This window comes from Engraulis encrasicolus, chromosome 5, assembly GCF_034702125.1.
Source record: "Engraulis encrasicolus isolate BLACKSEA-1 chromosome 5, IST_EnEncr_1.0, whole genome shotgun sequence".
NCBI lineage: Eukaryota > Metazoa > Chordata > Actinopteri > Clupeiformes > Engraulidae > Engraulis > Engraulis encrasicolus.
Window position 1 is genome coordinate 21,751,105 of NC_085861.1, and position 12,500 is coordinate 21,763,604.

At 45.3% G+C, this 12,500-nt stretch overlaps 1 protein-coding gene across 1 annotated transcript in view; it reads left to right on the top strand.

The window, feature by feature from the left end:
• The window catches only part of rorc (RAR-related orphan receptor C), a 41,473-nt gene that overhangs the window by 26,097 nt on the left and 2,876 nt on the right, over positions 1-12,500 (top strand). Inside the window, exons 2-9 of the mRNA XM_063198918.1 lie at positions 609-694; positions 1,232-1,373; positions 2,007-2,342; positions 7,634-7,759; positions 8,090-8,211; positions 9,504-9,636; positions 11,080-11,187; positions 11,543-11,653. Of these exons, the coding sequence (XP_063054988.1) occupies positions 609-694; positions 1,232-1,373; positions 2,007-2,342; positions 7,634-7,759; positions 8,090-8,211; positions 9,504-9,636; positions 11,080-11,187; positions 11,543-11,653 (1,164 nt within the window). The remainder of the gene's footprint in view (positions 1-608; positions 695-1,231; positions 1,374-2,006; positions 2,343-7,633; positions 7,760-8,089; positions 8,212-9,503; positions 9,637-11,079; positions 11,188-11,542; positions 11,654-12,500) is intronic.

Consider the following 12,500-nt stretch of genomic DNA (forward strand, 5'->3'; position numbering starts at 1 on the left):
GGATTGCAATTTGCAACACTCAACCATCTGTCTATTTATCTACAAGCTCAGTGCTTCCCCCATGTGTTCAAACACATGTTGACAGATTGACAGATCTCTGACTCTCTTTCTCTCTCTCTGACTCTCTCTCTCTCTCTCTCTCTCTCTCTCTCTCTCTCTCTCTCTCTCTCTCTGTATGTAACTCGCTATCTGCATGTTGTATGCTCATGTCATCACCCCTCTCTCTTATCTCTTTCTCTCACAGCTCAGATCAAGGTGATCTTTCTCTTCTCTTCTCTTCTCTTCTCTCCTCTCCTCTCCTCTCCTCTCCTCTCCTCTCCTCTCCTCTCCTCTTCTCTTCTCTTCTCATCCTTCTCTTGTCTTCTCTTCTCTTGTCTTCTCTTCTCTTGTCTTCTCTTCTCTCCTCTCCTCTTCTCATCCTTCTCTTCTCTTCTCTCCTCTCCTCTTCTCATCCTTCTCTTCTCTTCTCTTCACTTCTCTTCTCTTCTCTTCTCTTCTCTTCTCTTCTCTTCTCTTCTCTTCTCTTCTCTTCTCTTCTCTTCTCTTCTCTTCTCTCCTCTTCTCTTCTCTTCTCTTCTCATCCTTCTCTTGTCTTCTCTGCTCCACAGCTCAGATTGAGGTGATCCCCTGTAAGATCTGTGGGGACAAGTCATCAGGCGTTCACTATGGCGTCATCACCTGCGAAGGTTGTAAGGTGAGCACTTATAAAGCCCCTGCTGTCATGAAATCACGTCACGCCACGGTTTCACCAGTAGCACACGTCAAGTCAGCGTGACAACAGCCAGTGTCCCTATTGTATGGACTTTTTTGTTTGTTTGTTTTCAGTGGATTATCTAAAAAGCATATTCATTGCGGAATATCAACCACCAATTATACATTAAGTTATGGGCATTGCATACTGTTGCGCAACTTGACGTCTGAGCCCAAAAAAATGTCTTTGACCCAAGAATAAAGACACATTTTATTGAGGATACAGGGGCCTTGACTACCCACCACCGCCTCTCCTCTCATAATCTATTCTTCACACACACCTTCTTGTTGTTGCTTCTATTGAGTTTGTGGGCAAAAATTAAATAAAATGAAGTTAAAACATTTCGTTAAAAAAGTGACACATAGACTATGTTCAGTAACATTTATTTCCACCTCAAGGTTGCTTTTGTTTTTATGTGGTCTAGGAGCGAAACATATGCATTAAACTCTGTCTGTCTCTCTCTCTCTCTCTCTCTCTCAGGGTTTTTTCCGGCGTAGCCAGCAGGCAAGTGTGTCGTACTCGTGCTCCCGCCAGAGCAACTGCCCCATCGATCGCTCTAGCCGCACCCGCTGCCAGAGCTGCCGCCTCAAGAAGTGCGTCGCCCAGGGCATGAGCCGCGATGGTGAGGAGAGGAGAGGGTGTGTGTGTGTGTGTGTATATATGTGTCCGTGCATACGTGCGTGTATGCCAAACCAGGGCCAGTGAGGTTTAAATAGCATGTAACAAGCCCTATAGTGGGGTGTCAAACAAAAAGTCTCATGGGTGGCAGTTGTTGCTTCTTCATAACCAAAAATATACTAAGTACATACAGTGAGATACATAATGCTATTTAGAGATACATCAATGAGATACATAATGCTATTTAGAGATACATCAACGAGATACATAATGCTATTTAGGTTTTCCAGAGCTTCTTTTGGAGATTTTTTGTGTCTATGGGAACCACCTTACCTGTCATCTTCATATGCCTGTTGCATGCTATTAAAAGCTGGAAATCAAATGAAACAAAACCAAGCGAAATAGAAAGAAAAGAACAGAAAAGAAAAGAAAATAGAGCATGTGACGCTATCTCTGAAAAACAGAACTTTAGTTGCTGTGTCATCTCACTTCACGTCATTAATTGTGTGTGTACGTTTCTGTGTGTGTATACGCTTGTGTGTGTGTGTGTGTGTTTGTGTATGTGTGTGTGTGTCTCTCTCTCTGTGTCTCTGTGTCTGTGTGTGTGTGTACGGTCATTTGTATGTGTGCGGTCCAGCGGTGAAATTCGGCCGCATGTCCAAACGCCAGAGGGACTCCCTGATCGCCGAAGTGGAGCGTCACCGGCAGCGGCAGCAGCAGCAGCAGCGTATCCAGGCCAACTCCATGGAGGCCCAGACATTCTCCACCTACTGCCCAGTCAAAGACCCCCTTGACGGGTCGCCGCCGATACTCCAGCCCCTGGCTTTGGCCTACCCCATCCACATGGACCCCGAGATGCAGCGTTGTGCTCCGGAGGTGCACCCGTATCTGATGTGCCCCCCAGGCGAGCTCCAGGCTTCGGGCCTACTCTACCGGAGGAGGGGGGACCGCAGCGGACTCACCGACAGCAGGGGTGAGACAGATGCACATTAGTCCTAACTTCGTGTGTGCAGATGTATGTTGTAACACATAGAAAGACAGCCTGGGAAATCCGCTTTGCACAATCGTTCCTTTCTGAAAGACCGCATGGATGCTCGTTCCAAAGTGTTAGCCTGAGGCAGGGAACCTTGCAGTTTGTTTGAATAGAATTGAGACGATTGGCTATGGGCTACACACCAATTGATCCATTGGTAACGGCTCCGGGCATTCGTAAACCACATCTCCTCTACAAAAACTTCAGTTGGTTGTCTCCAGACCATATATCACGTGTGATATGGCCTGGTGTGAACCAGGCAAATAAACAGACAACAGGGCTCTCAAGTTTTGAAGATTGTTTGGAGTGAGATTTAGATAAATAAATAAATAAGATTCAAGATTCAAGATTCAAGATTCAAGAATTTATTGTCAAAAAGGCAACGAAATTGTGTTTGGGGTACAATACTTAGTAGTAGCAGGTTTCCAAGTAAAGTGCAAAACGAGGTAAAAGTGACACCAGTGCTTGACCCCCCCAGCCCCCCCATCCCACTTAAAGTGCAGCAGAGATTAAGTGCATAATACGACACCCCCCCCCCCTCTCTCAAACATGCACGCGCGTACGCACACACACACACACACACACACACACACACACACACACACACACACACACACACACACACACACACACACACACAAACACACACACACACACACACACACACACCACACACACACACACACACACACACACACACACACACACACACACACAACACACACACACACACACACACACACACACACACACACACAGAATGTCCAAAGGATAGATGGATAACATTTAAGACAGTAATGTTCCTCAGCAGTCCTGCAAATTCAAAAGTCTAATGGCCTGGTGGTAAACGCTCTTGGCCAGTCTTTCGGTGCGGCTCTGAAGGAACCTGTACCTTTTACCTGAGGGTAGCTGTTGGAACAGATGGTAGGCAGGATGGTGGCTGTCACGCAGGATGTTATGCACTCTCCGTAGACAGCGTGTGGTGTAGATGGTACTAATCTCTGGGAGAGGCATTCCAGTGATTTTCCCTGCTGTTTTCACCACACGCTGGAGTGCCTGCTGATCTGCTTTGGAGGAGCTGGAGAACCACACTAGGAACCCATAGGTCAGAACACTGCTGATGGCACAGTTGTAAAAGTTCACCAGCAGTGGTCTGGGGATGTGGTAGCTCCTCAGCTTCCTCAGGTAGAAAAGGCGCTGCTGGGCCTTCCCAACAGCAGAGGCGATGTGGGTGCCCCAGATAAATGGGGGGGGGGGGGGGGGCATCGACCCATCATCACCCATCGTCCTATCGACACTAGGTTTCACTTCAACCCAGCTAGTTAAAAAGTTTGATTAGACCAAATACACTATGTATTCAATATGCTTAATCCTAACCAGTGCTCGAGTTGTAAAATAACCTATAAGCAGCTGGGGATGGTCAGAGATTGATTCTAATTATTGGTGGTTTGGGGGTTTCTCCCCCGAGAAAATTTTGAAAATGTAGTTGTTGAAAGTGCAATTTTAACACAATGTGAAGAAGGGATGTATATTTTATAAGGAGGTGATTTTCGACCATTTTCATTGAGGGGGATGATTTTAGACAATGTTCAGGGGATAGCCTAAAATAGGCAACCTGTAGGCATATGTTCTTTATTGTGCATTGACATTATCAGCCAAATTAAAATAAAGTCCAATCACTTTTTTTAGGCATCAGACCCAAATAATACCCTTTTTCATTCAATACCATGATATCTCCAGCACTATTGGTTGCCCCTGACTTCTTTAGCCTACTTGCCCTCTCTTCTACCACTACCTCTGCATTCCTCCATTCTCTCCAGTCTGTCTAATATTTGACCACCTCCCACTCCTCTTGTCTCCACGTTCAATCATGTTTGGGAGGGATGATCATCAAACAATCAGCTGGGGTTATAGCCTAGCTAGCGTTGTTGCTCTCTTTTAACGTCCCTGTCAAGGCTACATGGGCTGGAAATATTGGTATACGAGTAAAAACAGTAGCCTAACTAATACAAGTCTCATATTTGCACCTGTATGAAGTTATCACCTTATGGTCCTGGCTCCTGCGTCTCCAGTTCGCCTACTTGCAATTCGTAAATTTTACAGTTCTCTCTGAACTCCGCTGCACGCGCTATTGGATGAAACTCTGATCCACTGCTCTGATCTGCCCAACAACCGAAAAATCTATTTTCTGATTGGCTGAATAGCGTGGTAACTAGTCTGAACACAGAAGCGCTGTTACCTATTTCTGACGCGTCTGTGGATAGGTTGGATGAATTAATGTGCGCCGATTGGATAAGTTATCAAAACTTCAGAGTGTGAAATACCATGTGTGGAGTGTGAGAGTGTGAACTCGCTCAGACGAGTGTGTCACACTCTCAAAGAGTGAGACTTGAGAGCCCTGCAGACACATTGGTCCACACACTGCAGCAAAGTACCTTTAGATTTCAGTCATCTCTGCAGCAGCAGATTTGAGACAGAGAACACAGTAGGTGTTAGTCTTTTTGTGTGGCGATATAGGCAGAAACACATACAGTACAGTACATGCATGTTTTTAGATGCATCCAACGCATCTCTATAAGAGGCTTTGTCTGTCCGTTGGTCCGTCTGTCCGTCCGTCCGTCCGCCCGCCGTGATGCGTTTCTGAATTGTAATTCCCTCTGTGTCCACAGGGCGGCACAGTCAGTTCAGCCCTTAGCAACAACAGCTATAAGAGGTTCTGTCTGTCCGTTGGTCCGTCCGTCCGTCCGTCCGTCCGTCCGTCCGTCCGTCCGTCCGTCCCATGGAGGTAGTATAAGAACTGGAGAGAGTGAATAAGTCCCGCCTCCAGTCATTTCAATGGGAAATGCTAGGCTAGTGAATTCAGCCAAAATTGAACAAATTTTTCAGCTTCAAAGATGGAGTCGTTTCCACCACCAGTTTACTCAGCCAATTACGTGCCACGTTAATGACTGACTTACGATTGACCAGAAAGATATATGGAAGACGGGCATTGGATGCATGGAGGTGGCCAACCACATACCTGTATAGGTATGTGTGCCCAATACTAAACTCGCGCACCCACCAATTGCGTCCACCCTCTTTGAGCAAAGTGGTGGTGGAATTGCGACGAGGAAGTGCCTTGCTAATCGGCGAAGCTAATCAGCCAAATCCTGACCCCCTGGTCCGTTTCTGAATTGTAATTCCCTCTGTGTCCACAGGGCGGCACAGTCAGTTCAGCCTTTAGCAACAACAGCTCATTGCCTTTGGCCAGGCCAACATTTTCAGAGAAACATGGCGGCGATTTCTGTGATTTCCAACAAAAAAAGTTGTTGCTTAATTTAAAGAGCATAGGCCTATGGGCTTATAAATACCATGACTATCATGGATTGGTTTAAAAATGCACTACGAACTTCTTTGACACAAATAGGTTTCCCTACATTGTCATTTGATCACTCGATGTTTTTACCTGGCCGGGTAAGCTACAGTTAGCATTTGTTAACATACCACAACCAGGCAGCAACAAACAAGCTACTTCTTGTTCTCGTAGTACTTTTATAACGATGTAACGGGGCTTAAATGTTATCTAGGACCAACACGCAATCGCATTTAAGCCATGTAGACACTGTGTGAGTGGGTAATGTGTGCAAACGATCGTTCGCCGTTTCTTTGCTATCTCGCCTGGTCTGCAGGGTCCGTCAGCCCAGCCGCGAGAGGCAGGCTGACCGCCGGCCGCGAGGTTTGAGGAGGCTGAGAAGCGTAGCAAGCCCCGTTCTTGAGAAACATAGGACGATATTGCGCCCACCCGCGTTTCGCTCCCTTCTGATTGACTTTCATTTCACAGCGTGCACGACTGACAGTATTTTAAATGCCATGATTGAACCATAAAGACAATGACTCCCCCCAACGCTTTTATGTATTAATTATTTATCGATGTTTATAGTATTTCCTGCACCTGATGCTGAAATGGCGTGATAGTAGGCTTAACCTAATGGTTCATATAACTGGGCCAAATGGGCAAATGCTGGTGAAATGTCAGTTTGGCTAGTAGAAAAGTAAAGACCAACTTACTAACCATTTTCTCACCCATTACTAGTGTGTTTGGCTAGATTAACATTTACTGGCCATTTTGGCTGGTGGGGGGGTGTTAGTTTAGGCCAGAGTTTCTCAAAGTGGGGCGTTAGCTCCCCTGGGGGGGCACGGAGGCATCACAGAGGGGGTGTCGTGCCAAAAAGCGAGTGCCCTCATTGAAACCAATGACATTTTTTGAGAGAAAATTATACAAATTTTTGCTTAATGAACTACATAATTAATGAACTAAACATATGCTTATGAAACATTACTCGTCCTCCACTTAATATGAGCTATTTGAATGAAACCGTAACATTTGTTATGACAATTCTTTGATTCTTTTATGGAAATAATACTGAAATTGTAACCAGCTCTTTGTGGTACTTCCAGAAGGAATGCAGATGCTTTATTGATAGACTTTCCATCTTAAATTGTGTCGGATTTATCTGCAAAAATGGGTAAAAACTATCTGAAAAATTGGTCATTGGTTTCCATTGGTTTCAATGAGGGCACTTGTGTTCTGGCAGGGACTCGCTTTTCGGCACGACACCGGCGTGTGACATCTGATTTTTCCCCCCTAAGAAAATGATTTTCTGTCTCGCCAAAAAGCCAATACGTTTAAAGCCCTCTTCAACATTATACTATTAGTTGTCATGAATTTGGATAGTAATTCATAGGTGGGGGGGCTCGGACGCATCCAGACCCTTTGAGGGGGGGAATGATGGAAAAAGTGTGAGAACCACTGGTTTAGGCCCTACAGCCCTGAATAGGCTACTAATAATATCTGGTAATTTGGAATTTAGTTGATCTATTTGAAATCCCATGATACCTTTTCAAATCCAGGCATATTTGTAGGCTACATGTTAGTCTTATTGATAAATTGCCTTAACAGGTTATGAGGAGCCCTGGGGGGCGTCTGGGCAAAAATGGTTGAGAACCAAGCATAGATGGACGCATCTGTTGTTCGCTTGTCGGACTTGTTTTAATGTAAGCTACAGTTTGCACATGTATATGTTGTACTTACTGTGGCATGTAGCAAAAACAACAAAAAAAGTGTTTTTCTTCATGTGTGATTTTAAGCCATTTTATTTTAATGCCATTATCTGATTTTCTTTTCCCATGTTATTACGTGTGTGTGTCATTGCGTGTGTGTGTGTGCGCGTGTGCCTACGTGTATGTATCAGGTGTTGACTCAAGGCAGTCCTCCCCAGAGCAGGGTCCACTGGGCATGTCCACGACTGACATGAGTCTCCGCCCCTACGACCACGAAGACGCCTTCTGCCAATACCCTACCTCATTACTGCACATAGGTACAGTACATTATGACATCATAATACCCTACCTCATTACTGCACATAGGTACATTATGACATCATAATACCCTACCTCATTACTGCACATAGGTACATTATGACATCATAATACCCTGCCTCATTACAGCTCATATACTGTAGGTACATTATGAGATCATAATACCCTACCTCATTACAGCACATAGGTACAATACAACATCATGTAGTATCAGAAAACATAACATCATACATGCATATTATACATTATAATACTGTATATCATAGAACATCAATAATATAATAATACTCCTGTGTGTGTGTGTGTGTGTGTGTGTTGGTGTGCTGCAGAGGAGTTGTGTGCGAGCATTGTGCGTTCCCACAGGGAGACGTCTCAGTTCCGTGTGGAGGAGCTGCAGGCTCTGCGCTGGAAGGTCTTCACCAGAGAGGAGATACACATGTACCACAGCAAGGTACAGTATACAATAACACACAGTAAAACATGCACGCACGCACGCACGCACGCACGCACGCACGCACGCACGCACGCACGCACGCACGCACGCACGCACGCACGCACGCACGCAGGCGCACACACACACACACACACACACACACACACACACACACACACACACACACACACACACACACACACACACACACACACACACACACACACACACACACACACTATATTATATTATATGATATTATATTATATTATCACACACACACACACACACACACACACACACACACACACACACACACACACACACACACACACACACACACACACACACACACACACACACACACTATATTATATTATATTATATGATATTATATTATATTATCACACACACACACACACACACACACACACACACACACACACACACACACACACACACACACACACACACACACACACACACACACGGGGACAGAGCTATAGGGAGGGCAAGCAAGGCACTTGCCCCCGGGCCCAGAGCCCTCCTGTATTGGTATATATCATACCATACCATCAGTACTATCAGTATAACTTCATGATACCCTGTTCGCACATACTTTAATACAGTGTACATCTACAAGGACGTCTGTGTGTACACATAATATCACTACACAGAGCTCACTACAGAATACACACACAGGCTGCTATGTATGTTTTCCCCTGTTCTCACTCTCACCGCAGCTGCAGGCCCTCCTGTTTCCTCAGTGGTTAAATCTAGAGGTCTCACTGTCCATACCTCCTCTGCCAGGCCATCACTGCTTTCACTTTCACTATTGTACCACTCACAGTCTCATTTCTGGCTGAACAACAATATTACTTTGTTGTCAAAAATAATCTGTTTGTCTTTCCCTATGTATTTCTATCTCTATATCAACTTCTCTCACTCTCACTGTGTCTGTCTATCTCTCTGTTTGTCTTTCTGTCTCGCTCTCTCTGTCTCTCTCTCTTGCCCGCTCCTCACTGTCTACAAACCTCCTATCTCTATCTCTGTCTTTCTCTTTCTCTCTTTCAATCTCTTCTCTTTCGTCCCTTTTCTCTATCTGTCTCACATTCTCTCTCTCTCTTACCCACCCCTCTTTCTTTACCCACCCCTCTCCCTCTCCCTCTCACTCTCTCGCTCTCTTCCCCCCTTCTCTCTCTTTCTCTCTTTCTCCCTCCCTCCCTCCCTCTCTCTCTCTCTCTCTCTCTCTCTCTCTCTCTCTCTCTCTCTCTCTCTCTCTCTCTCTCTCTCTCTTTCCCTCTCCCTAGAGTGTGGATGAGATGTGGCAGCTGTGTGCTGATAGGCTGAGTGATGCGGTGCAGTACGTGGTGGAGTTTGCCAAGCGGCTGCCGGGGTTCCGCCAGATCCGCCAGAACGACCAGATCAACCTGCTCAAGAGCGGTGAGTGGAGCTGAGGGGATCCTGCGGCTAGTTCGCGAGCCTGGCTTTCGCAGCACTATATCGTAACAGTCATGCTAATAAAGCACAATTTGAATTTTAATTTTAATTCGAAACTCCAATAAATTTAAATGGCAGAGTAAGCTCAGACCATCTCCCACCCTCCATGGAGACGGATTCCTCTGAGCTTTTTGCCCACTCTGGGCTTGAACACGCCACCTGCTAGTCAAGGCTCTAGTTTGGGCATGGGAGGCACAGCACGATAGCACCCTGTACTACTGATACAGTAGCGAAGCGAAGGCTGAAAACCCAACAGTGAAACTCCAACTCCCATTGTCATTGTGGCACAGCAGTCCACAGCACACGAAGAAATTGCATTTATGCCTCACCCATGCAAGGGGGCAGCCCCCAATGGCGCTCGAAAGGGAGCAGTGCAACGGAACGGTACCATGCTCATGGTACCTCAGCCATGGAGGAGGATGGGGGGGGAGCACTAGTTAATTACTCCCCCCACCAATCTGGCAGGTTGGGAATCGAACTGGCAATCTTTGAGCGACAAGTCTGACACCCCTTTACTAACCGCTTTACTAACGTTCTACGCCGAACTCTGCTAGTTGGCATCCATTGCCTCCATTAAAGGGGTATGCCACTATTTTGGGGCTTAATACAGTTAAAATCGTTGGCTGGGGTTTATAAAGGTGGTTAAGTGTCTTATTTTGCAAGTTAAGCGTTGTCTTGCTTTAAGACAAGTTAAAAGAGGGAATATGTCGCTAAGCACACGGATGCATTGACTTTCACTAGCTTAGCGACATATTCCCTCTTTTAACTTGTCTTAAAGCAAGACAATGGCTTACATGAAAAATAAGACGCTTTACCACCTTTATAAACCTTGGCCAACGATTTTAACTGTATAAAGCCCCAAAATAGTGGCATACCCCTTTAACACCACTAGTGTAGCCTACCATGTTAACATTTCAGATTCCACCCAAGTCAACATGTAGCCTCTTACTGCAGATGGACCCGTCGACGGGCCTATTCACCCTTTGCTGAAAACACTCAACTACACCATAACAACATTGCTAAAACAATGCAGAGAGCCTCAAGTAAAAGAGTAAATTACATTGTAATTAAAGTGTAATACATGGCCATGACAATGTTGGTGACAATAAAGTTATAACAAGCTCTGCGGTAAGGGGTTAAGCACAATAAAGATGATGCAGCAAGGTTTGACTATGATGATGATGACTATGATGATGATGACAGGAGATGTAACATGTGTGAGGTGTAAAGAGTTCATCCTCCAATTTTTCGTTCTCCCTCCTCCCCTCTCTCCCTCTGTCTGTCTACCCCTACCTCATTCTCTCTTTACCCTTTTCTCTCTCTCTCTCTTCCTCTCTTTCTCCTCCTCTCTCTCTCTCTCTCTCTCTCTCTCTCTCTCTCTCTCAGGCTCAATGGAGGTGGTGCTGGTGAGAATGAGTAGGCTGTTTAACACAGAGAACAGCACTGTGTTCTTTGATGGGAAGTTCGCTGGAACTGAAGTGTTTAAAAATCTCCGTGAGTCCATTGTCGATTTGTTTACATTCTACACAGTGCAGGGAACTGAGGTGTTTAAAGCTCTCTGTAACTCCATTCTCTATTTGTTTGCATACTACACAGTTCAGATACAGTGATTTATGTTTTGAAAGTGAGATCGCATTATAACGGAAAGGCAACACAAATAACACTTTTCATAAATCATTCTTTTTTATGATTATGCTAAGTAGTACTATGTTGTTGTTATTATTAAACACTGTATAACTTACACTTCTTTGCACAGTACACTATTCATTTACTTCCTTGTTTTCATTTTATGTAGCAGAAACAGATTGTGATTGTAAAAAATGTTTTCCCTTCTCTCTGTTTGCCCCAGTGTGCGGTGACCTGATCATGGCCGTGTTTGACTTCGCCGACAGCATGAGTGCACTGAGGCTTACTGACCCCCAGGTGGCGATATTCAGCGCACTGGTGCTCATCAACCCTGGTGAGTCATGCATTCAGTCAGGCAGGCAGTTGTTAAAGTAAAGTTGAGATACTTTATTGATCACGCAAATATTAAACATAGACGCATAGATACATAGGGTCACCAGGCATTAAAAAACAAACAAACAAACAAACGAAATCAAAAAGTCAGTAGTGAAGCACTCAGTGGTAGAGTAGAGTGGTCCGGGGGGAAATTAAGCATAGGCACAAACTTACATACGTGCGGTACATTCACTCCACTGTCAATCCATTTTTATTTTATTTTTTAAATACATAAAAGGTCAGTATTTCAGTAGTCACTCACTCACTCAGTCAGTCAGCCAGTCAGCCAGCCTTCTTTCTGCCACTGGCATCAGCTCATGTTGAGAGACTTTTTATGGGCAGAATGGAACTTTTTTGTCATCAGCAGACGATGTGCTTTCCAGATCCAGCTCCCAGAGGGAAGTGCGCCCACATTGTTTATTGGCAATTTATTTCCTCTCTCTGTGTTCAGCAACTGGGACCGTGTGTGTGCCTGTGTGCGTGTGTGTGTGTGTGCGTGTGTGTGCGTGTGTGTGTGTGCCTGTGTGCGTGTGTGTGTGTGTGCGTGTGTGTGTGTGTGTGTTTGCGCGTTCGTGCAGGTGTGTTTGTGTTTGTGTATGTGCATGCATGCGTGTGTGTGTGTCTTTTTGCATACATGTGTGTGTGTGTCGGTGTGTGTGTGTGTGTGTGGCCGGGAAGTACGCTGGTGACTAGGCCCGCAGATGCTTGTGAAATTGAGTGACTTTTCTATGACTTGGAGCACGGCCAGTTACCACCCCACCACACACACACACACACACACACACACACACACACACACACACACA